General features: G+C 42.8%; 2 protein-coding genes across 3 annotated transcripts; one reads left to right on the top strand and one right to left on the bottom strand.

Moving 5' to 3' along the window:
* Nucleotides 1–1,946: 1,946 nt before the first annotated feature.
* On the bottom strand, nt 1,947–21,756 carry Tsp97E (Tetraspanin 97E). Of its 2 annotated transcripts, XR_011894854.1 has the most exons (6): nt 21,563–21,755; nt 19,872–20,039; nt 18,222–18,458; nt 17,456–17,569; nt 13,658–13,803; nt 8,243–8,330 (listed from the first exon to the last, which is right to left on the bottom strand). XR_011894854.1 is itself a non-coding variant. In XM_072288475.1 (5 exons), exons 1-5 carry the CDS (start codon nt 21,734–21,736, stop codon nt 8,235–8,237), a joined length of 789 nt encoding a protein of 262 aa, XP_072144576.1. In that variant the 5' UTR covers nt 21,737–21,756; the 3' UTR covers nt 1,947–8,234. The 2 variants fall into 2 exon arrangements, 1 of the variants encoding a protein (XP_072144576.1); XM_072288475.1 differs by lacking the exon at nt 13,658–13,803 and having other exon boundaries at nt 1,947–8,330; nt 21,563–21,756.
* A 200-nt stretch (nt 21,757–21,956) lies between these two features.
* Nucleotides 21,957–25,671, top strand: LOC126531725 (tigger transposable element-derived protein 6-like). The gene is made up of 2 exons (XM_050179416.3): nt 21,957–22,477; nt 23,418–25,671. Exons 1-2 carry the CDS (start codon nt 22,060–22,062, stop codon nt 24,539–24,541), a joined length of 1,542 nt encoding a protein of 513 aa, XP_050035373.2. The 5' UTR covers nt 21,957–22,059; the 3' UTR covers nt 24,542–25,671.
* The last annotated feature ends 396 nt before the right edge of the window (nt 25,672–26,067 follow it).

Below are 26,067 nucleotides of genomic sequence, written 5' to 3'. Positions count from 1 at the left end.
GTGCCACTGCAGTGCACTTCAAAAGTGTTTGTGTGCCTTATTTAATCAAGCAAGGTGCCAAAACAAACCTCTGAAGGCAACAACAGTGCAAGCAAGCCAGCTGTATCATTTTTATTAATTGTACAAATTTACCACTGTTGAAGGAGTTAGTCTGCACCTCCTGGGCAGGAGCAGCGGTTGTTCTATCAATTATGGTGCAAGGCCAGTTTGGCTGAAGAGGCTGCACACATTGATGCCATTATATGGTGCTCATATTAAGAACTGGCCCAACTGTGAAAGAGTGTTTATTTGACCTATTCCCAGACTGCATACCTGTGTGAATTCTAGAAAGCTCCTTGCTTCAACGAATTGAGATCAAAACTCCAGAGTAGAAGTTCCGACAGAATCAGCCTTTTTTTTTTGTAGCACACCTGTGCACAACTGAAAATCCATGGCTGTTTGTTGTCAGAAAACTATGCAGAAATGTGTCACAGGTTTGTTTTTAGCCTTAAAATCTGGCATGTATTTGTATAATACCTATATGGTCAGAAAAGCTGTGAAAAACCAGAAGAATGCTTACAAAAGGAGTGTCGGCTTTTCTAGTTCTGTCTGAATAAATTTAGAATGTACCAGAATCGATCTTCCAATATAAGAGATAATAATGCATTAACTGGCTGATGCATATATACTAGCAGCACAGGGCAAAGGTGAAGCGTGCTTTTTCAACCACAGAACTCTTGTACTTAACTGGCATTGTATACCCTACAAAAAGGATATTGTAATGTGAACTTTTACTCAGTTATATCTATACTGAGCATTTTATTGTGCCAAGATAAAGCAGCAAACATTGTACACCATCTTTTTGCAAAAACAGCACAGCTAGTTGTTTAGGTGCACATTTAATTTGCCAGTGAGCTTAAAGGGGCACTAAAGGCAAATATTAAGTCATGCTATAGTGATAGGTTAGTGTTCAACAGTCTCTAAGGTGTCAATACTATCGCAAACAGAGCCTTTATAACTGAGAAATTGAGGTAGATGCAGGACACGATTAGACTCCTGCGGGACATTCAAGTACTTGCCCTATGATGAAAGCACTCCTCAGTTAAATTCTATCGCTAGTACTGAACCACTCATTACAAAAAAACCATCCTTGAATTGTATTATAAGAAAAAATAAAATGCAACTTGTCCAGTTCTGTTGCATTTTTAGAAAAAAGAACTCATTGAAATTACCCTCGACACAGACATGGGCAGTCGAAAGGTTTCATTTTCACTCGACTGCACGCCGCCCATGCTTTCGCGTTTCAGTAGTTTCGTTACCGCATAGTAATGCGCTGGTTTTGCTGGCTTGAAACTCGCACAAACTGCATGTAGCAGAGAATTCAACTTCCATGCGATGTCGAGGGATGCCCGAACGGTCTACGCCACCCGACCAAAAAGCAGCTGCAGTGGCGAATCCACCGCTCTGTCTTGGCTCTGTACCGCCATCTGTCGGGCATTGTTTTACTCACCGACGGCAGCAAAGAGTGGTGATAGCATATGCAGCATCACTACTCCCCCGGTTGGGTGATGGGAGATTTGAATTTCGAAAAAGGTATTCGGACCCTTCAGATGCAATTTTGCCGTAAACTAAGTATTTTATTGGCACGAAAGGAGCATTGCGAGGTTTCTGGAAATGGTATTTAAACAGTCCACGTCAACTCAGTATTTGCCTTTAGTGTCCCTTTAACACAACAGTGCTTTGTAAAAAGGTCCTGCCACGACTTACCAGTTTGTTGCATCATTATTCCTGGTGTGTGGCAACAAATATTCACACGTTTTCCCCTAATATGAAAGCTATACCTGTGTGAACAATTAATGTAGGTATATTTTTTTGGTTCCTGGTTGCAACTATGTGAACCACCTCTAGCACAAAGAAATGCGACAGCCAATCAGTGAGTAACGTGATAAATGAGACAATTCACTATGTGAATGCACTGAAACATATTTATTAAAAAACAAGAAAACAAATCTGCAAAAAAATTTATTTCCTAAATATCATATTTCCACTTTTAGCTTTACAATGTACATACCCCCCCCCCCCCACTTTATCTAACTCCACTCTAAAAATTGCGGGCAAGTAAATGCAAAAAAGAAGAAACCACCAAGTTTGGCTGATGTGTACAAAATACAAGTTGAAGCAGACTTTAATACAGCAGCAACATAAGAATGATATAGGGAGGTAAACATGAAGTACACTAAACCTCCTTGGTTGTTGAAAATTCAGGGTGAAAAACTACACTTTACAAGGAATGCTCAAGGCATAGCCATAAGGGAGATGCTATATATCATTACCTTGCAACCACTTGAAAGCAAGATAATAAAAGAATACAAGAACACAAAGCAGTCTGTGATTAAAAACTGAAATGCACGCTCAGCAGGGAGAAAGAGTCCATGAAAATGAAACACTACAAGTCGAAACATGCATTTTCTGAGGTGGGCTTACACAGAGATAAAACGGCAGCAGTGCTCATTAATGGCACATGCCTTAAATCCAATTTTTGGAAAATGCTTTACAACAACTGCAACACCTGACAAAACAAGTGGGCCTTCTGTATGTGGCTGCCATGTGTTGCTAGAGAGTCTCCAGTTACTAAAATGTTTTTTCTAAAGCTTCCACAACCATAATGCTTGCAGCATATTCTAGTTAAAATATTTAATGCCACAAAAAAAGCACTGCTGCCATTCTCATCTCGTTGCACCGAGTCTGCCCTAGTTATATATGGAGATTTCTTGAATTTGACCACAGGAAATTAAGTCTGCTCATTGGGCAAACTGGCTACTGATATTCAATGCCCTTAAAATCTTGTGCAGTGTTTGTAAGCCATTCTAGCACATTACAGTCATTTGCCAAGGAGTGATACAAGCATGTACACTGTCGTCCTTTATGAAAGGGAACACGCGAGCGCGTGGCCTGCGCTCTGCGGCGGCTGCCTACAGTGCCATCAACCTACAGCTAAAGAAAGCGCGTCCGCTTTTGGCGTCATCTATTGGCAAACAAAATAACAACCGTGCTTGTGCACGACGCTCGATTTGTTGGCGGCAGACGACGCGCTACAGCCATCGCCCGTTGCGCGAGTGAAGAGAGAGCGTAATCTAGCAGCGCTTGTCCACCGGCCATGACTCGTTTTGTTTGCCAACAGATGACGCCAAAAGCGGACGTGCTTTCTTAAGCTGTCGGTTGATGGTGCTGCAGGCAGCCATCGCTGAGCGCATGCCACGCGCTCGCGTATTCCCTTTCATAAAGGACGACAGTGTACAACTGGCACATGATTGCATGCTACAAGATATTGCACTAATACGGTCATGTGCAAAAGTACACATTAATCAATAAACACTACAGTGTTTACACTATGTCAGACTGCATGCTGTTACATATTTGGACACAACCTGACTACGACTCTTCAATGCCCAGCTGAAAATGCCAAACCTAGACACAGTTAATTCGTTGAGTGCACTCCTTTACATTGGGATGCCGATTACTATGTGCTTGCATTTACATTGCTTCTCAATACAAAACTTGTGCAACATTAATTTTTTTTTTCACACACCAGGATACCTAGCTTGTTCTTATAGTCCTGTTATGTACTTTCCAAGACAACTGAAATCAGCCGACCTTATTGGCTCCTTTGTACAAGGTCATGGAAGGGAACCAATGGGGCTTCCAGATTTTGTCTTCTATTTGAACGCTCTTTGAAAAGGGGCATGTGATGAGGGTTTTAGCCACGTGCAGCAGCGTTAATTCCAAAAGGGCAAGAGTTCTGCAGACGAAGGCAAGAAATGTTGCCACTCATAGACTCTATACCACCAAAACAAATAAAGATAAAAGATGGTCTAGAAGCCCCACTTAAAGCTTCTTGAGCAGCCTCAAAAAGCAATAATGCAACGAGACAACACAATAGAGCAACAGAAATTAAATGTACAAGAAAGAAACACAAGTGAGGCCTTTTATAAGGTGTGCACTTATCTGTCTGTCCTTTCTCACTCACCAACTGTTTTTTCAATTGTATGTTGCCACAATAGAGTAAAAGCTCGTTAATTCAAAATTTTGGATAATTCCAAGTATCCGCTGCGGTCCATCCAACAGTGTATTGAAAGCAATATGTAATGCATCCCACTAATTCACACTGAAATCCACACCACCACCGATATTTCAAGCTCCGCGCCATCATGAATGGGGAGAATGCTAGTGTGCGGGAGCACATTGGCGACGATCATCGCCGCGCAGCTTTGCTCTTTCCATCTGCAGCCGTCTGTTGCATGTCGGTTCTCTCCCTCTCTCAAGACTTTCAAAAACGCAAACGCGGCACTGCGTTTTTTATTACGTATTTTATAATTGCAGGAGCAATTATATGGATACTCCAAGCGCATTTCTGCCGTCGACGTCACCGCGCACCCTACGCTGTATGTGCGAGTAAAAAAAGTGTGCGAGGGGAGCCGAGGGAGCCAATGCTCAATCTCGCCTGCGCGAAAGAGACGAATGCGAAGAGGAAGCTCACCGTCTTCTCTCGCGGCGTGCGAGGCACCCAACGTTGTGAGGCATCAGGGGGGGTTCTCTCCGGCTGCAAATGCGCATGTGGTGGCTGCGCGCGGTCGCGCAGCCGTATGTTGAGAGCGATCTGCGTTGGGAGCGGAGTCAAGCCGGTCTAGCATGGTCTAGCTGCGTCGGCGGCTCGTAGCTGTGTGTTTGCGCAGTGTGTTCTCGGCGCTCAATTCGCGTTGAAGCGATAGACAGCATGAATGTCACTTCGCTCGCTGCTCTTGCTACGTTTCCTCATGCCAGTGTTTTGACAGCGAGTGTCTGTAGTAATCGTGTGTGATGTGTTCATGTTCGCTGTACGCACTGACATCAGGCTTAGTATTTTAGTTAGCAAGCGAATGTTTACAAGTTGATACGGCCAATAAAAGTACTATCCTTACTTCATATGGCTATCTGCTAATTTGCTATCAGAATCGATGTCTCGCCTTGCGGGCGAAACTGCGTCTTTTTTTTTTCTTTTTTCATGTCACATCTTGGAGGGTATGCTCTTTATTAACAAGGTGTTCTGCCGAGAAGCGGCACCAGGTAATGACTATAACACGGTGGCCGTGACGTTTATCGGCGCTCGCAGTACGAAAAGCATAGCCTTTGAGATTCGTGGCTATTACTCAAAGGAAAGGATCGCTGGGATACGTGTTCGTGTGCCACCTATGCGTATAGTGGAACCCAGCAGTGTGCAGCTGGTGCACCTAGGAAAGTACAACGGAGACCAATATCGCAGCAGGTTGCGATGCGTTTCGAGAGTGCATTTTGGAGCGCAGCTCTTGTTTGTGCGGCGCGCGTTGGCGCACGTCTTGTATGGCCAATCGCGCTTCGCCAGCCGAAATGCCGTTCCCTCTAGACTTCGACGCGCGCACTGTCGGCAGTTTTTTTTCGGACCATGCGCAGCACGATCCCCAACCCGCAAGCCGCTTTGAACGGCTGCCTGCGACCGTCGGTGAAGCGGCGCAGGCACCTTTTATCTCTGAACCATGCAATGTGGGTCGGCGCAGTCAGCGCGACAAACGCGTGGATGGAGCATGAGCCATCTCGATGTTGGGCACGTCGGGCCGCGTCCACTTACGTTGGTTTCGCCAGCGCTTCAAACTATAGACGGTGTTCTCGCTAACGTAACATAGCGTGTGCACGCGCACGCTGATGCTACGTTGAACTATATATGCGCCTTAATTAACCAAGCGATTTTTTCTGACTTTCATTAGTTCTAATTTTGTATCATTCGAATTTTCGTAGCATGCCTGTGGAATTCAAATTAACGAGCTTTTACTGTATGTAGCATTACTACAAAAACTGCAAGTACTAATTTCTACATGCATGTAACTCAAGAATATGTGCACCAGTGGAGCCTCTGTCAAAAATGTCACGAAGATGGTCGGGATGCTGGTACTTAAGCCAAATATTCATTGTATGAGCAGTTGCTGTTTCATGGAATGTGTGCTGGATGAAAAAGAGACTTGGTTAGGTACATGGAACATCTATGAGGTGAGAGGTTTGGACACAAGGCCAATCACCTTGCCTACTTAATCTCAACGAAACACTGACAAAACTCATGCTTTAGATGGCAAAATTTATTTCCTCTTCATGTTTTATCTGCACCCATAAACCTGCAGCAGCTAGCAGATGACTAAAAGCATGCGACACTCTGCAGCTTAAGAAATTTAGAAATTTCCTTAAAATTGTCCTATTCAATTACATGAGCCTTGACACCAGCACTATCGTACCATCACCAATACCACTATTCAAGCCTTTTTGCACTCAATACGTACTACAATGCCACACCTAACAATGTTGGTGAAATCCCAAGCATGTATGCATGCATCAGCAGCTGAATGTAAAGGTGTGTGCTGAGTGTCAGGAAATTGAGCAAGAACACCACACATTTTGAGACAGCTTATCCAACTTGGCAATGCTCTCTCATCTATAAAATCTCCAAAACTGCCCTTTGACACCCCTGTTACACGGGCAGTGCAAGTGAAGTTTACTTTAGCCACAAGTAACTGGGCTTAACTTCAGTTACTGCAAACCACAGTTGGCTGCTGTTGCACTCGCAAAGCCTGCATGCATCAGCACAACCACATGAAGGCAACAGACTTCATGTGATCGAGTCTAATGAAAAATTGAGCCCCTCAGTTCCCCTTCTTAGTTTCCGTCATAGTTCCACTGTCGATTCTAATGAAAACATTATTTAAAGCTGCAGTAATATCCACTTTTCGAGGGTGCTGGAAATTAAATTCCACTGTACACCTCCAATATTCTATTCTGCTGATCAAGACCACAACTAAGGTGGGCAAGCACAGTACCAAGAAGTTATCATGGCTGTCTAAAAGTATGGTCACCTCAGGGGTAGTAAGAGCCATCCATGTAACAAAGGTATCAGAATGTCCTTACAAGTCGGCAGGGGCTGTATTTTGTAACTATGTATTCTGTTCTTTTCAGCCCTCATGCCCAGCAGCCAATCTCGACAAAGACAGCATGTCACTATGTGCTTGTGCCAATGACAATCGTGCCGAGTGGCTGAGAGCAGTGAGACATGACATGCAATGACACGCACTAGCCAGCAAAAAAAAAAAAAAAAAAAGAGGAATGGACTGACAATAAAGAGTCATTACAAAATGTGACTATGTCGGCACTAATCTTGCAAGATTGCAAGGAAATTCAATCAATTTCTGTTTTACCATGTTCCTTTACAGATCTACCTCACTTCTCTTCGAAAGCCCATTATAATGGTACATTTGAATGGTCATCTCAAAGCACTTTGGCAGTGCTATGAAAGTTGTGAACGAGCGCTTTAATCTTTTATAGACTGAACTATTTTGCTTGAAGAAAAACATTCAAACTGCAGTTAGGAGTTTTTGTATGCGAGGTTACAACATGCCAAATTAGCCTCACACTATTTGCTACCCCAGTGTGAAATGTGTAGGCTCATTAAAGAAAACTGAAATGCACATCTAGCACAAAACATTGCCATTATATTTGTGTATTTTCCCACTAAAGAACCTCTAACTTGCCAAGTGAACCATCTTGCATCTTATGGCAGTCTGTAAAACACATTTTTTTGGAAATGGCAACTTCAACTTACGTACCTGAGTGGATGCAGCGGCAGGAGTTTCTTTGATTGTTCGCCTTCAGTGGAAACATGTGCAAAGTGCTGTTTTCTGAACCACAGATGGCAACATGCTCGTGTTCTTGTGGGATGACCACACATGACATCGAAACCAAGATTTCCCTCACTTAAGAAACGCATTAGGATTTATGAGCTCAGATTCGGCATGCAGTGAAATTGTGATGACAAACTAGAAGATGTTAAAAATGAACTATGAGAATGAGCAGTCTAGCAGCAATAATCTGGCATTACTGTTCCATTAGAACATCCACTTTTGCTCACAATAAATCTTAGTTGCTCTCTTACAAGACCTTTGCAGCCCTGCCAGGGTGCTCTGAAACGACCAGTAGGATATACCATAAAGCAATCATCGTAATGTCCAGAGAGAGAGGAGAAAAAAATTGCAATAGCACTCTGTACAAACAGATCAACAGGGAACAAAAGGACAAGCCACAGACCATACAAGAGCAATAATGTGAAAAGGCTTTGGTGTCAATGTGCACATGTGTGTGTGTAGGTGGTTGGGTGCAGGGAATGTCAGAAAATATGCAGAGAAGACAGACAGATGGGTGGCTTGTCACGTGACATGAGCTCCTCCACCCAGCAGAAGGTAAGGATCCACCTCAGGGTCTTTTTGAAGCCGGTAACGGTAAGCCACAAACACAGCCACCAACTGACAGAGGGGAAAAAAGGGAACAATGATATGATGACAGCACCAGCACACATGAACAGGCCACAAAAGTTCACTCAAGAAGTTTAAGGAAAAGGAAGAAAAGTCTCACACCAGTTTTCATGAACAGACCATGACATTTTGCCCAACAAATAGATGGCCTTGCACCCAATTCTATTAACCTGAGCCAACACACTATGCTTGTCGACGCCTGTGCAACACATTGGTTGTTTCAGTGGCTACAGTCTCCAACCGCGTATTAAGAGAAGGATACTTGAGAAGAAGCTTTAGCTAGGGCGTAACTCCAATGCTGCCTGTTCAAATACATGTAAAGCACAGAAATGCTTTCCTGAGTTAACCCTTGGGCCGATTTTAATAAAATGTGTTACACCTGAGAGAGAAAGCAAAATTCTAGTGACTGTTGGAAGCAGAATTTTGATTTAGAGCCTGAAGTTACACGCAGCCGCGCGTAATGCGAAGACGTGGGATCGTTCCCCACCTGTGGCAAGTTGTTTTTTCATCCACTTTCATTGCCATTAATTTATCATTTCTTTAATTCAGTTAGTCTATACAAGTAATTTCCCCTATGTTGTCCTTGGTGTCTTTGTTTGTTGGCTTCTCATGATATGATTAATAAAAATCAGGCCCCTCGGTTAACCCCTTTCCTTGCGTTCCTATATATATAATGAAGAAAAGGAGAGTACAGAGCATGTTGAATTAGCAGACTATATTTTACTGCCGTTTTGGTTGGTGGACCAGCCTTCTTCAAAGTTACTTTGTCAAATGTTGGTCCACCAGCTGAAACGTCAGTGAAGTATACTGTGCTAATTCAACATACATTGTACTCTCTTTTTCTTCATTTTACTACCGGGGCCAGCCTGATTTCCTTAGCCACAACTATATATATATATATATATATTGTATGTGTACAGAGAGAGAGAGTGAGAAGTCAGATCACTTGCGGCTTGCCCCCCCCCCCCCCCCCCCCCCCCTCAAGGAATAGTCAAATTTAAAGGGAAGGCACCGGGCGCCCACCTCCAGACAAAGCCTTCCCTGGGGTAACCAGATTACCATCATCACACTACTACAAAAATCTCAAAATTTCAAGAAGTCAAAATAAAGAAGTTTTACTAAAAGGAATAAAAAGACATGAGGCACATGCATACACATTTGCTCCACTTCTGAAGAGACAACAGTTTAAAGGAGTCCTGAACCACCCCTCAGGCCTGGTGAAAAAAACATAAGTCTGTGAAGAGCATACGCTGGCTGCTCTGAACACCTGCACCAAATTTTGCAGTCGCACATGAAGCTCACAAGTGGAGAACAAGGTGAGCTTTTCCTCAAATGCTTTATTTCGTAATATATCAGATTCCCATATGTGGCTGCTGTTGGCCGACAGGTGACATCAATCAAGAAGGGTGTTTCCATCAGTGCACTTCTTCCTATCGTTACTGTGTATATTTATTGATGCAGTTTAATAAACAGGCTGAAGTAAGCGAAAATCTGGTTTTTAATTTCGATAATAATTACGTGCTTCTGGAAGATGCCGACTATCGGCTGCTCACGCTCGGCCGCCCGTGTAGGAATGAAACTTCGGCCACCCTGCTTAATCGGTGCCGTAGCCATTGGGCTTCGCTAATTTTGAGTAGTGTTGACACTGAACTAGCCTCGAACCACGTGAAAGTTAAGGTCAGACCACACGCATGCTTGCCAGCGCACACTCGTTCCTGGGCGCTCCTAGTTAGAAGCCTTCACATGATTCACTTCGTGTTGAGCTATTGACAGCGCTTCAAAATGCGCAAGTTGGATGTGGCTACTATCCGTCGGTGAAGCTGGTGCAGGACAAAGCCTGTCCACAACACATATCACGGTCAGACTGGTGCATATGAGCGCGAGCGTGCACTCAAGCCCTGTCATACACAAAGCAAACGCTGCATATACGAACAAAGGTTGCGTGTAGTGGGGGCTTCCAGATTAATTTTGACCACCTGGGGTTCTTTAACATGAACTGAATGCACGGTACACATGTTTTTGCATTTTGCCCCCACTGACCTCTGTGACCTCTGGCTTCGCAGCCGAACACCAGTGCCACTACACCACCACGGCAAGATATTCCTTTTTATGTAAACTAGCAGCGAAACATAGACATGCGCATACACACCATCTGTAGAAGAATCCATTTCATGCTAATTTGAATGCTTTGAGGAAATGACACACTTGCCTGCTTTTCAAAAGACTATGCACAATGAGTTTTACACATTATGGACAGTTAAGTGCCACTGCTAATTGCCTGTGCTATTAGCCCTTTCGTAATGTTAAACTTTTACAGCACCCAAGCACTGACAAGTACCACTACAAAAAAATTTTTTTTGTAACCTATACATACTTTGTCAGTGAATGCTGTAAAGCAGGCAGATATTATACAATTCCTGGTGCAAACACTTGTAAATGGCAAATGCAGTCAGAAACATCTTAATGTCACAGCAGAAACAAATAAAAAATTATGTTTACAACTATAAATGAGCAGAAAGCTAGAGCAACACTGGCCTAAAATTCAAGCTTTTCACACACACAAACATAAAAAATAAATATCTAGGGAAAAGCTTTAAAGAACAGATGGAAGAGAACAGAGTGAACAGAATAAACAATGAACATCGAAGCCCTTGTATTTGGAAACTTGCTAATTCCAAGCTGGTCAAGTCTGAGGCATTACAATATGTCCTGGAAGGGTGCACACCATAGTTTCACACCAAGAATACTAGAGGGAAATATGGCATATAGTAGTGTCTGCATGCACTGGAAGTATGGCCACCTAGGCAGCATGGAAATGACGGGCAGTGCATGAATTTGCCTAAACTTCAGCCTTATGGTTTCAAAAAAAAAAATTTGTAATTAATACAGTGCTAATCTTGATGCTCATTTTTCATCAAATTTCACTGTATGACAATTACTGACCACTTTCATTTGGCTCGTTAAATTTTCTACCATTGCGTATTTTTCATTACATCATGATCAAGAACAATCGTTCAGAATACAACAAGTAATTACTCACAGCGAGTGTCATTTCGCAAACATCACCTAGATTTAGCAACACGCTCAGCCTAACCCTCGTGTTCTAGAGCGTTCCTCCACTCAACACTCCACCTTGACTCAATAAAGTAGAAAGCAGTGCCAGCCCAAGACATAATTGGTCACTGCATCTCACGATCATCCACGGCGATTCTTGGCACATTTAGATTGTTCACTGGGTTGAGCTATATGGAGCGAAAAAGAGGCGTAAGCCACACGCGTTTGCTGCCTTGCTGTTAATAATGCGAGACTCCATAAAAGTGTCTCTGTAAAACAAAATGATCAAAAGAGTTTTAATTCTAATATCTATTGCTAATGGGTAAGCAATCACAAAAAGTAAAGTTTTATACATGCATTTACGAACAATTTCTACACATATTAAGCTGTAAGCATTTTAGCAGGCTGGCTTTGCGCTGTCTGACTACGTTGTTTTGGCACGAGCTTGGAGTATGACGAACGTGTGCCTTTTGTTTCACATGCAAGCCTGCAAGTGCCTGGGCGGCAGTGGTCACGGAGATTAAGTGTAACTGCAATGCAGAGATGTTGCAGAAGGTTATGTTATTCTTCAACAGCGACATTAGTCCTTAACTTTTTTTTTGTAAAAACATGTTGTGATGTTTTATGTTTACTTCGGTTTCACTTCCTGTTCAAAAACCTGCTTTAACAACAGGCGTCTAGTACTGCAGTCAGAGAGGATAGCATTATTGAAATTTTGCATGAAACAGGTGTCAGCAGCTCACAATTCTGACGACGCCAGACATTCCGTGCGGTGCCTAGGCCACACAGATGCAAACAGCCGGGAAACCAGGCACAATTGGCTTCTAACTATAATCGCTCGTCCCCTTTTTCCCTCAAGGCACTTGTCGATGCGACAGACGCTCTGCAAGCGCACCACTAGGGGACAAAGAACAAAAACTTGCAGCGGCTCCCAACCAGCCACCAGAAGTGGGAGAAGGATCGCTCGTCATGATGCCTGGTGAGCACACGAGGCATGCTCGCTGCTTCTGGTGGTGAAGCACGGTGTAGTTCGCCGGACAAAGTTTTTCAAATTAAACCAGGTCAGCAGCGGGTATCAAATTTATCGACACTGGGGGTCGAGTGTGCGCTGCCAGGTGAAGTTCATCACTTTTAGCCCGCTTTTTCGCTCCACACAGCCCAGCCTTAACTGCTCTAAAGAAACATGAGGCTAGCACACATCATGTGTGAATCGAAGAACTAAAGCAGAAGCTTAGGTACTAACAAAACCATGTCAAACAGTAGAGGAATCCATGTATACTATCCTTGATTATGACATATTATCGGACATTGTTGACAATAAGATTAAAACGGCAACATTATTTTAGTACAGTAAATTTGCGTATGCAATATTGTCTACTAGTTTGGGGGGTTGCATCAAAGTATAATTTGGATCGACTATACATAATGCAGAAGAAAAATACACGATTCATTCAATATATATCTAGTCGTGATCATACATCCCCATACTTTGCCGAGAACCGGATACTTCATATAGAAATGTTGTATAAACAGCGTTTGTTGGAATTGACTTTTTCTCGAATTTAAAGCAAATCATGAGCTGTTCTTTTATACCTATGCAAATATGGAGACACCATATCATTTCAGGAACAGAAACTTCGTAAAGATTAAAATGAGAACTAGATACGGTATGCAATTATTAAAATGGCAAATTCCAAACGTTCTGAATTGTTATCCATCGTTTTTACATACAATGGAGAGTTCTCCCTCTTTGCTTGCTTCTAGTAAACTAACTAAAATGTATTTCCTCGAACAGTTGTAATTTTGGTGTAAATTTTTTTTGTTCTCTTCAATCCAATTGTAGTCCATTGGCCTTAATAGCTATCTGTCATGTTGATTATGAATGTGTTGATGACTAATTCTGTCATTCTTCCTTATATTGCTTTATCGTGTTTGAAACTCTGTACGTGCATTTTAATTTGTATGTGTTTGATATTTTGCAGTGTGTTTTGAAGCATGTTGCGCTCATGTTGTCTGCTGCGCGTGCTGTCTGGTGTCAACGGCCTAGTCAGGTGGCCTTTAGTGCCGTCTTTTGCCTTGGCACCAAGACAAACCGCTCTTGAGCTTTGTTTTGTCAATAAACAAATAAACAAGCAAAAACAAACAATGACTGAACAAATGCAATGCTACATTTCTTAGTAGAGCACTCTGTGGGCGTACACATCGGTGGCGCAGAGGCGGGAGGGGTGTGGCACACAGGGAGTCGCAGCCCAAAGCTTGCGTACCTTGTGGCGCCAGAGAGAGCCCCCTTGCAAAAGAGCCATTTCAAGAAGCCACCGGATAGTGGGGTTAGTGGTTACAGAAAGGCGCTAGGGTTAGCACGAGGATCCTTCTGGTTGCGGTACCGCACTGTCAACCACACCCCGATGAACTGCAGGAAGGCCAGGCAGGAAAGGGCAAGACCAAGGAACAGAGAAGGGTTAGTTTAGGCAGGTATGGTTAGGCAGCACAGTGTGATGTACCATCGTGGACAAATGTAACATGAACACGTTAAGGCTAACTAGATTGAATTCTCTTGTCTTCTATTGCATAGATAATTCATTACCTTTAGAAATAAGATCCTCACACAACGTTCATGCATTCTCCATGCGCACCAAGAAATATTTCATTAAGGAATTAACAGACATCTTAATTTCTGAACTATCAATATGTGTGTTATTTTGCTGTATACCTTTGTTCTTGTATAATTAATATTATTGATAATGAAACGAGTTAGGTCTCTCCTGTCGGGTTGATTGTTCTTGTTAATATTTGTTGTTATTCTGCTTGTTCCCAAGCTTTCGATTATTCTTCATGTTTTTTTTTTATTACTTAGTATTAGCATTAACCTATGTATCCAATTTCCTGTTATAGATAATCAACTTACCTATGTTCACATGACCGTACTTCCTTGCTGTTTTTGTACAACAACCCTATTTATGTAATCATAGGAGGTCCCCCTGGGAGTTTTTTCATAACTCTGGGACGACCTGTTGTAATACTATTACCATGTAACTCCAACTCTTTTACCATTTTGTGTAAAGTCAGCAATATATTAGCGTTCACACTCAGTTTGGAGCTTATGCTATTCTTGGTGACCAGATAACCGGCAGTGCGAGATTATATGCTCAAGTCATTCCTTGTAACAAGTGCTCAACTTAATAATTTCCCATTTGCATTCAATTGATCCACGATAGTACACCCCTGCCCTATTGAAAAGAACTGTGTGCCCCGCAACCTCCATGCACAAAAAACCTATAAACTATCTAGCATTACTAACAGGTGATAAGGGCAAGTCGAAACAGTGAGTTCATGGCAAGTCATTTGAGAAATAATAGGAGCCGCAGAGATAGCACAGCTGATTAACTTGTGCAGATGAATGGCATTGGCACCACTTTACAGACAAACAGCTCGCAATATCTGTCACCGTTATGAGGGGACATCAGGTGATACTGTGTTTCGACATGTGCAGGAGGAAATTTTGTTGAGTTCTTGGCTTTATCTTAACATCCGATTAATTCATGTATATGTAAATGTGTCTAAATAGACACTAGTTGAATGAATGACAGCACTGTGTCTTTGCTCCTTCATTCCGGTAGTCAGTGTCATTTCTGTGCACATTGCCAGTTATGGATATGGAGCTTGCGGCGTATTCGTTTCTGTTAAGAAGGTAATAACAACTAACTGCGTCTGCACCAAGGAAAGTGCATATCATAAGTCAATATACTTCCTGGGCAGTAGATACTCATTAATACAAATGTCTCAATGTTGCCAAAAGATAGATGTGTAAACTCAGTATGATAACGAGGGACAATAATTTTTTTAATAATCCAAAAATTCAGATCAACTGCACTCGTATCATAAAGATTCGATGCACTGCCAAGCACTACAACTTGCATTGACTCAATGTGACCAATTCGACGGCAGGCAAAGCAAATCAGTCGATCATCTACAGTTCGCCATTTGGCAGGGTTTAAATAAGCTGGAGGGTACCACTGGCTAGGCGAAGGATTAGGTCCAACAGTGAGTCGTGAAGTTGCACTGCAGCAAATGGAATGAACTCCGAGATTTTGGAGTTCCTCACAGACTATTGCTTGAGCCAGTGGTACCGTGGGCAAACTGTTGGGATCACTGACACGTGGACAAAGGGCAGCAGGTGACATTGCTTCAATTTCGCGCTGAACAATTCGTGTCATGTTTTGTGAAGTGGATGGTCACTGCGTTCTGCTGTCCTCGCATGAGGAAGTTGCAGCTGTGCTCTGGTAGCGGGCGAATGACATTGGCAACGTTGCAATGCGGCGGCTCTTTGGTTGCTCAAAGCGTTGGCACTCCTTGATAATATCACCAACTGTTGCACAATTCTTACACACCAGTAGATTGAAAGCATTGTCAGCAATGCCCTTCAGAAGATGCCCAACCATGTCTTGACTCGCACATCAAATGGTTTTTTATTGGACAGAAAAACATTTATAAAGAAGATAGTCCTTTTCGTGCATGTGCAGCGAAGCAATATGCAACAGTACAATATGCGATATTGGCACGGACGGCCGATGAACAAGGTAGGGTAGCGGGGGTCGCGCGAACTTGCCATGGCCCTGCAGATTTTAGAATCTTTGACAGGTGGCAAATGACACCAAACCTGACAATGAAATGGAGCAGACAGCGCCTGCTCTTTGCCGCTGGTGCCAGCTATGCGAGTCACATGATGCACAATCCTTTTGTCTGTCGCACAGATTGGCCTTACGATAACCCACCTGCCATAAAGTTGGCAAGTGGGTTTTGGAGAAAAATGGAAAAGCAAGACTCTCTATGCAATAAGTAAAAGACTGCCGCAAAACTCGGGTCCACTGTTAAATTGAAAACCTTATTGGTATTCACTACTACAGAACATCTCTAATTCAATAGTTTCTGAGGAAAACAAAGCACTTGAGTCTACTCAAGAGAAATTCCATTGATAAAAAAATATATTTTCCAGACCTTCATGTACCAGAACCGAGCTGTAATCAGTGCTGGCAAACTAAATTGGTATCCCTTTATTTAGAGTAGACCGTACTGTATATCTTGATTTCTATGTACAGTCGCGGTCAAAAATACGCGGCCCACGGCTCCAGTCGGCGGAGCGGCCGCGAGCCGCACCGCGGCGCTCGCGTCGGCGCTGCGAGAGTTTGCGCTCTGACGACAGGTATCTCCCTCGCTCTCGGGCGGATACGTAACGGACGATACGTAACGGGCGGATACGTAACGGATACGGACGATACGTAGGGAGATACCTGTCGTCAGAGCGCAAACTCTCGCAGCGCCGACGCGAGCGCCGCGGTGCGGCTCGCGGCCGCTCCGCCGACTGGAGCCGTGGGCCGCGTATTTTTGACCGCGACTGTACCTACCTATGTTACTGATAGCTTACTACATTCTTGTTATGTAACGCTAGGATACTCCCGAGCATGTCCAGCACTATATCTACTGGCAACAAAATTTGTAAGCATTAAATTTTGTGAAAAATTTTCTGATATTCAATATTCGATTTGTTATTCAGGTTCTTTTTCCTGATTTGATTTGAAATCTACTATGCAACATTCACACACCCCTATTAAATAGTGAAGTAGTCCCAGGTGACTTCTTCGGTTGCTGTTATGAATTTTTGTTGCTTAGAATCGTCAAGTAGCATCAAATGGCACCAATTCTATTGTTGATGTTTGTGCCGACAGGGCCAGCGGTGAAACGAGGGAAGTGTCAGTCAAAAACAGTACCAAAGAAGCCCACAATCATTCGGCTATCAGAGTGCGGTTGGCTTTTGTTGTCAAAGATGGAAATTTAGTGAATGCATTCGCTGTACTTTCAGCGATCTGTAGCAAGGATCGCAAGACTGTGAGCATGCAGCAAAACGTTGACAAGCTTTTTTCGGTCACTTGTAAGAGAACTTTTCAATAGGCATCAAAACTGCCTATGTGGCATGGGTATCATAGAAATCTAGCAGCGTTACCTAAAATCACTGCACGCAGGTTTGCCAGCAAAGCACATGCATTGTGCAACAATGTGTGGCTCACCTCCGTGAAGCTGAAGAACATTCCTATGCCACCTGTGATCTTGAGCCCATTGCGAATAGCTTGATGCAGAGCAGACCAGCATCCTTCGCATTCACATGTGCCATTAGGGGGAATCTATGGACAATCATAAAAAGAGCCAAGTTGAGAGCACATCTGCCATCAAGCTTAACTTTAGGACATCAGGCAGTCACAATTACCTGAAATATGCTAATGTTCATGGAAATGAGAAGCTTTTCAACTATGAAACTGTTACTTCACTCTAAACTGACCTTATAGAGTAAACATTTCAGTGTGTGGTCTGAACAATGAAACCCAAGATATCATTTTATGTTCTCCATTACAGCAGTAACATTATAGTACAGGCACCAAACATGGCTGCTAGTTCATAAGACCAGGATGTGCTCACTGACGTAATTCCCTTTTCAGCCCCCCAATCCTTGCCAAAAACAAACTGCAACGCTGCTGCCATTAGCATTAGCAGTTAGCAGAAGAGTGACGCCTTCAATAAACGTCTATGAGATTAATTGATGCCATTAATTTGTTTTAAAGCTATTCGAACTTGTGCAACTGGAAAAAAGAAAAGGGGGTGCAAAATGGAATGCTAGTTTGCTGATATGTTTGCCTATTATGTAAAAACTCTTCAGCGAACAATAACTGTGTGTATCCAGTTTCGTTGAGACCATCACAGGCAAAAGTTTGTTTGCTTTAAACTGCGGCACTAATTAACACGAGTTTATAAGAAAGACGATGGCAGCAGCGAACTCACCTCCTGTGGTGGGCAGCACGTCGGCACATGCTCACACTGTAGCTCCGCTGTGGGGTCCGAGGCATTGCGTTCAAAGCCACAGCATCGGAATAAGCGCTCTGCTTGGGCTCTGACGGCAGGTGAGGCCTTCTTCCAGCCCTGGCTGGCTAACTCTCGTTCCTGGTCCTCCGTCATGGCCAGACAGGCACAAGCAACACTGAATTGTACCACGAAGAGCAGGAACAGGATCACCATGTACTGGCACGGAGTATTAAGGAACGCAGACGAGTCCTTGCAGGAAGCAGTTGGATTTCTATTTGCATGACCCAGAAATGCGGGGCAGCAGGTGCACGAGACACCTAGTGCCCTCTTTTGGTGGGCATCCACTTGGAGCTAAATAACTAAATGAACACTGTAGTTAAAAAATCAAATCTCTTAAAGTGCCGTTATCAATTAGAATTTGACTGATATTTGAAAAAGTCCCATTAGGGGACATCTTCAAAAGGTTTGAGCACTGTTGTAATACTTTAGATTACTGATCAGTTTGATTACTTCAGAGACCTCATTGAAATAGACTGCAGAGGAACCTAGAACATTATTACAACAGTACTGTAACTTTTTCTCCAAATGGGACTTTATGAAATATCAATCAAAGTGATAACTGTGCCTTTTCAAGAGATTTGATTCTTTTAACTGTCGTGCCTGCTCAGTTTGGAGCGCCAAGTGGACACCCACCGAGAGAGAGCGCTAGGCATTAGTGTACCTCATATCCTGTATCCCTGGGCATGGGTTTATTTTTATCAACACATATGAATTAAAAGACTGCTGGTGGGTGAAGGTGAACCGCCCTAGCCTTCGCACTCCGTAGACATGATGAGTGGACAGAGCATGTTTCTCAGCTGTGTTTGGCATAAATCAGCAACTTGCTGGCCTCTGTTTACACCAGGCATATTCACTGCAACAGTGCAGGAACAGCAGTCAAACTTGTCTTCTTAGCTTGCTGCTTGAGACCTGCTTGTGAAGTGGCTGTGCAATGAAGACAGTGGAAAATAAAGAAGAAAAAAATTGTGTCTTCTATCTTGTCCACGAAGCTAGAGCTAGCAAAGATTATGTTAGTGTTTGAAATGCAAACTGAAGCTAAACAAGCTGTCAATGGTGTTGCCCTATATTGTCTTCACTCTTTCGTTGACATTTATCTGTTCTTGTTTTGTTCAAAAGTGATTGTGATCATCCATGTTTAGATTGTTGTGAGTTTAATCGTTGTGTGTGCGCTGTTCCAACAGCCCCCTTGTTTGTCGGTGTGAAATATATAAAAAAATTCATGTAAATGTGCACCAACTAGCCCCTTTAAGTTTACACAAAACTAGCCTAGCTATTTCAAAAGTGTACAATGGTCAAAAGTATTAAGTTGAAAGCCCTGTTGTTCTTATCTAAATGTATGCACCTACTTAGTAATGTTCTGTAATCTCCGCTGATACATCCCAATGCCAATCACTGCAAGGCAAGATTCACTGTTGCACAAAATTTCAAGAAACCCAAGAAAATGCCTGATTTACAGCTAAACTTACGTTATGCTGAAGCCTTGAACAATGCCATCACAAATTTTTGAAAAGGCTATAGAAATGCCATTAAAACGGGATGGGCCTTGTGAACAGCCACGTAAAAGGATACAAAGAAGAGCAGCACTTGGTGGTGCTTGACTGCTCCGATGAGACCAACAAGGGAGAGGAGCAGCAGGAACACGCCGCAGGCAATCACCGCACCAAATATGGTGATGTTTGTCACGATGCTCGACACACGGCCATATGCGGCCACACCAATGAGAATGAAGGAGACAATCTGCAAAAGTAGAAGGAAAGGAGTCTTCATTAAGCAATTCTCTCCTGCGCATAGGATAACACTAGTTTGGGAGAATTTCGGAGCTTTTCCTCAATGTTTGCCAGCCACCTCTCAGTACCAAATGACAGTGGCCAGGCAAACAAAAATAAACACGTTTTACATTAGGTTCTGCCTTAACTTTTGCTTATCACTTGTCATTCCACACAAGTATAGAGCAAGGTACGGTTTTATTTTGGCTCGCATTTGAATTGTTGCTAGGCAGCAATAATTTTTAACACTTGTTCAGTGCTGTTGTGCAAGAAAAGTGCCAATTCCTTCCTTATCCCACCACATCCTTTAACTTGGAGAATATCATAATACATGCAACTGGGAAGCTTTTTTTTTAATGGACATTCAGAATCCATATATTTCCACCAGAACAGTGTTGTAATCCATGCTGACAAAGTAATATTACATAATTAAGCTTACAATAAAAAAGAAGATAGTAGAAAGAAGCAACACAAGGGACAGAGTGTACTATAGACCAATCAACAAATAAAGTTCGAAAGGATATTTGAACTGACGTCCTGCAGTAACTAGAAATAAATTTCTTTTGTTCGTTTGGCTTCTGTGTGCTAACAGCTCTCATCGTTCAGCGACAAATTCTTTTGTCCCTACTTTCAGAATTTTTTTCTTTCTCTTAGCCATTCAAACAGTGCTAATTCAATAATAATTCAATTAGAGTAAGAACTCTATTCCGTAAGCCCAGCCAGTGTCACCTTCGTACACTGTGGTCGTAAAAGCTAGTTGAACTTTTCAGTATATTCTAACACACCTGTTCCCTGTAATAGAAACAAACATTAAACACAATGCGAGCCAGCCGTGTCCCGTTGTTCTGCTGCCACTTCCGATTACTGCCGGAGAAAAAAAATACTTCATCAGTGCGGCTTGAGAACACCGGAGTGCCGGGTGTCCTCGCTTGAGTGACGTCATTGGTACATTGCCCCACTACAAGAAATTATGAACATTATCACTGATCGGAAGTGAGGGATAACCTGGATCTTATGTATCTCATTCACTTCTCAACATACAACGTAATCACCTACAGTAACATACGCTTACAGTAATTTCTGACAGCTACAAGTTTCAGCAGAGAGAAACTCGATGACGAAAATGGAAGGAGGGGAAGTGGTTGGGGGATTTTCTCAAGAGGCAAAGAGCGTCCACAAAAAGAAGGATAGGGAACCCCGCAACGTCGCAAACCCATAAACGTCAAAACAACTGATAAGCACCTTGGAGGCGCCGTTATTTTGCTTCGTATTTTCGTCAATGCAGAAAGCTACAAGAATGAATGAATACGTTTAAGCCACCATCTAACAAACATCACTACCATTTATAACTACACATGTAAGCCAATTGCAAGAGCCCAGCTGACCAACTGGACGCATTGCGACCATTCAAGCAGCTCGCAAATGGAAGCCGCACCTCGTCACTGGAGTTCGTAACATGTGTGACGAGTCACGGATGGGGAAGTCTCTACTTACAATATACATAATGTTGAGCGCTGTAAGAGCATTCTTGGAACATGTGAATCCCCCACACATGGTTGAAGTTTGTATATGTACAAAATATAAATGCTGAAAGTTCAAATGACTAGAAACATGCCCGAGTGGTAACAGCCGAAAACACAAATTACAAAATGTACAGGATCTCTGCATCCACCTTCTAAGGATGGCTTGCCTGCACCAATATTTTCACCGAGCTAACCGCTAGGTGTTAAAAAAGCGCTGTATTTCGCACTTGATAACTTTAATGAATAAAAAAATAAAATTTCTATCTAAATAACTAAATTACCCGCTATAAACTAAAACTAACATACTTTATTATTAATTAAATAGGTTGATAAAAAGGTGTTTCAGTTATTGAATGATGAGTTGTTTCGTTTTTGAAAAGAACATGGACGACGCCGACACTTGCTGTTGAACTTTATATTTGTGCGATATTGTGGAGAGTTGCGGCTTTCGTAGAAGTCAGCTTTACAATGAATAGAGCACGCGCTGATACCTTTGAAGTCTGTGTGGGAGACGACGAACCGTGCGCAAGCGAGCGCAGCCCGGAACTGAAGCGTAAGCGTACAACGCTTACGGTGGGTGAAAAGCGCGAAGTTTGTATGTGGAAGCGTGAGCACCCGCGGTCTACTCTACATGATGTCATACTTTGGTGTCGCATCAACCTCGGTCTGGACATCGGCAAGAGCTCTGTATCCCGCATCTTGCAGGAGAGTGACAAGTGGATCAACACGGCGCCAGACGCCGTCAACTCGATGGACTCGAGAAATTCGCTTGGTGTCGATATGGAAAAGTCCCTTTTCACATGGCTCCAAGACGCGCGCTCCCGAGGGGTCTACGTAAGCGATGCGATGATCGCCGAAAAGGCCCGCTCTCTTGGGAAGCTGCTCAGTAAGCTTCGTTTGCCTTCACCCTGTTTCTTCTGCCCAGAGTGCAAAGCTGCTGACCAGAGCGAGCATGAGTTGTCACTATCTTGTTTTTGATATTTATTGCTGTATTTTAAAGCTTCTGTTATGAACTCTGTGGAACGCGATGTTAGACCGTCACTATAGGAATTTTGTCAGGACACCTAGGCTTGATGCGAAGGGTAGGACAGTTCATGGGCAGACACTACAACCTAGATTGCGTGCTCATCCTGAAGCATGTAGCATAGCTTTTTAATTTGGGAATTGACATTTTTCTATAGAAAGGAATGTATGGTATTTTTATTTTTATGTGAATTTGATATGTTAACTTCGTGTTATGTTTATGCTAACATCAGAATGCTATTATTTGCTTTATAAAGTAATGTTTAATATTCACTGAGAAATGCTTTAAAAAAGAAAGGCTGAGGCCAGAAAGACGAACATTGTGTCAATGTACTTAGTAAAACATTGTTCTTAAAAGTCAAGGTATGTGCATTATGATAAAGTTTGACAGCTACCAACTAGGTAGGTTGCTTGGTCTGATCACCTGCCCCGTCTTCTTGTGTCTTAGATGCTGTGCTGTTCACCATTGTCATGTTGTTCTTGAAGTCACTTTCTTTTTCTTTTGCCGACACTTAACGGAACAAGGCTCCCGTAGTGGGGCCGAAACGTCTTTTTTCCTTTTTCAACGATTGGCTGGCACTTGATATTTCCCGCCATGAATTTTCCCGACCAGATGGGTTTCCGTTGAACCCGGGAATTTATTAAGTGACTGATGTGCATTTTCTTTTAATTGGAAAGATGGTTTTCTTGTGATCCGCTTGATAAGTTACTGGTTGTAAAGCAGGGTTAACTTTCTAGCACAGTTAGAACATTGTGTTGCGCATGTCATGTACTCAAAACAGGGTCATCTATCCATGTTGCAGAAATGCCCGACAGTTTTTGCTATTCAAGAGGTTGGCTGCATCGTTTCAAGTCAAGACATGGGATTTGTAATAGCAGACCACATGGAAGCAGCTCACCTACACCTGCTGGGCGCAAGGATGCATCAGAAGAGTTGCCCAGAAGTACCAGCCATGTCCAATTACAGACAGTTCTTGCTGATTACACCCTGAACAATATCTACTATGCTCAAGAGATGTTTTTTTCCTACGCTGCATTGCCAATGAAAGGAAGCACAAGGGAGAAGCAGAGATATAAAAAACAGAGGCTAGTAGTTGGTCTACTTTACAACTTATCGGGTTCACATCGCTGGAGGCCTATTGTTGTCGGTGGTACCAAACGGCCCCACAGTTTCGGGACCCTTTTTGATCCCGATATATACTGTAACTACAACTATGAACCGAGAGTGTGCCTGACTGCAAGCATTCTCGTATGTCATTTGAAGAGTTTGGATGAGATTCTATGCAAGGAAAAACGACGCGCCATCATGCTAATTGATGAGGCGAGGACTGATGCCTTCCATGATGTGTACTTCTGCAACCTGCAGGTTCACTTCTTGCCTTCAGATTGTGTCTCTGATATTGCAACAGGGAATTCCTCTGTAATTCATGGTGTAAAAGCCCTGTACCGGAGAGATCTTGTGCTGCACAGTGCTATGTGTAAAGATGCTGAACTGCAGACTGAAATCAGTGTTCGCTGGGCACTTCGAACACTCTCACAGGCCTGGATGTCTCTTCCATCTCAAGTTATCTTGGATTCTTGGGGGCAAACAGGCCTTCTGCCATTCCAGCAATTAGAGAGAACAGCTAGTGACACATGCAAGAGCTTAGTTCAGGAACTTCAGAAACTTTTGGACATTGTTTACCCTCGTAGGGCTGGTGCTGAAGCATATATAAGAGTTGATGACTGTGATGGTGTGGACGAGGGTCTGTACACAGCTTTTCATGAGCAGCCAGAGTGTATTGCCTCAATTCTGGAACCAAACCACACTGATGCTTGGAGAGGCCTTCACACCTTGATTACATACCTTGAACAAGAAGGAGACGCGAGCACAATACGAGAGCTTGCCAAGTTAGAGAAAAAGCTAAACTTGAAAATTCTGAAGTAGAGTTCACAGTCTTAAGTGGTTTTCGCATTAAAAGTTTTTCATTATTTTATCGCTTCAATACCATGGCAGAACTGAAAACATTTTTAAAGGACTACTGATATGGCATTTTTCATACTGGCGTGCCTCAAAGCTCCACAAATAAGTTACTACAGTAGCTTTTCAATACACCAGTTTTGTTTTTGTTTTCCAGTTATGTGTCATGACACAGAAGTACGGTCACATGAGAGTGGAATACTGTGATGTTTGGCCATTCACTCTGGCTCGCTCAATTGTCTGCTACGCTGCTACATTGGGCCTAGTAGTAGCATAGCAAACAACTAAGTGAGCCAGGGAAAGTGCAAAAACACCATGATGTTCTCCTCCCAAGTGACCACTTTCTGCATCATAATGTCGTGACTCATATACACCTGCTGAAAAGCGAGACGGAAAGTGGTTTGTAGAAAAGCTATCATATAAATTATTTAGGGTACTCTAAGCTTGCAAGTATTTTTCTCAAGGTTTTGAGCTCAGGGACCTTCGTTTACAGCAAAAAAAGGAATGAAAGGCCTGAAAGGTCTTGTCAGTGCTCATTTAAGACACTCAGCGATAAGTTATATACTTCACTCCAGAGCCCTTGTGTAGCGTGGCTCAGGGTGCAGAAATTTTGGCTGCCACACTAAAGAGATTATGTTTGAATGTAACTAGCACTGTGCAGAACTGCTGGCTAAAAATCTTGACATATCACACAAAACTGAGAGCCTGCTTGCATTTACCGACTCCATGGTGACCATGGACACCTTGAATCAAACTATTAAACCCAGAATGTGTTTCAAATATACGAAAACATGTGCATAAGGTCCAAACAAAACGTCGTGCACAGGAAGATGGAGACGGATGTGATCAACAGTTGGACAAGAGATGTCTCTAAAGCTTACCTTGCAACTAGAGGACAAGCACTCTTCACATGAGGGGCCCTGGGGGCCTGGCTCCCCCTCCACCCCCCAAGAAATACCGGAACTTCAGCGCTGACATAACCTGCGCTTGCATAACCAGGCATGGCCTGTGCCTGCTGGAGAAACTATGTGTGTACATGTCTTTGCTTGGTGGTATATATGAATATACAGTACAATTAAACTGCAGTGGCAATAAGACATTGTGCAATTTTCTTTTTTCAGCAAACAATTGTATTGCTAACATAAGACGGCCGACAGGAGCAAAGGCAGAGTAAAAAATTTCTGGCGAGGCATTTTATTTACAGCTCTTATGTATACGTTATGTTGAAAGCATAAAAATGATTATACACATATGTAAAAATGGCTCTTGATTAGTAAACATAGTTCCTGTAGGAATAGAAAGCTTAACATTGTATCGGGTGAACAGCAAAGATGAAACGGGCCTGTATGCTTATAGTATTTAACTCCATTATGATGTTATGCCACATGGAAATGCAATGAAAAAAAAAAGTCTAAATGCACATATCTATTCCAACTTGGGTGCGAGAATAATGAAACTGGAGAATGCACTGGCCACATTGACCCTGCTGAGTT

This window comes from Dermacentor andersoni, chromosome 5, assembly GCF_023375885.2.
Source record: "Dermacentor andersoni chromosome 5, qqDerAnde1_hic_scaffold, whole genome shotgun sequence".
Lineage (NCBI taxonomy): Eukaryota > Metazoa > Arthropoda > Arachnida > Ixodida > Ixodidae > Dermacentor > Dermacentor andersoni.
This window is presented reverse-complemented; position numbering and strand designations above follow the sequence as displayed.

Bases quoted from the DNA above. Each gene is read 5' to 3' on its own strand.
- LOC126531725 (XM_050179416.3), top strand. From the start codon at position 22,060: ATGAATAGAGCACGCGCTGATACCTTTGAAGTCTGTGTGGGAGACGAC. The intron at 22,478-23,417 runs GTAAGCTTCGTT...TCCATGTTGCAG, and splicing joins CTCTCTTGGGAAGCTGCTCA to AAATGCCCGACAGTTTTTGC.
- Tsp97E (XM_072288475.1), bottom strand. From the start codon at position 21,736: ATGCAGAGATCCTGTACATTTTGTAATTTGTGTTTTCGGCTGTTACCA. The intron at 18,459-19,871 runs GTATCCTTTTAC...ACTCCGTGCCAG, and splicing joins ACCAAGTGCTGCTCTTCTTT to TACATGGTGATCCTGTTCCT. The intron at 17,570-18,221 runs GTGAGTTCGCTG...GATTGTCCATAG, and splicing joins CGTGCTGCCCACCACAGGAG to ATTCCCCCTAATGGCACATG.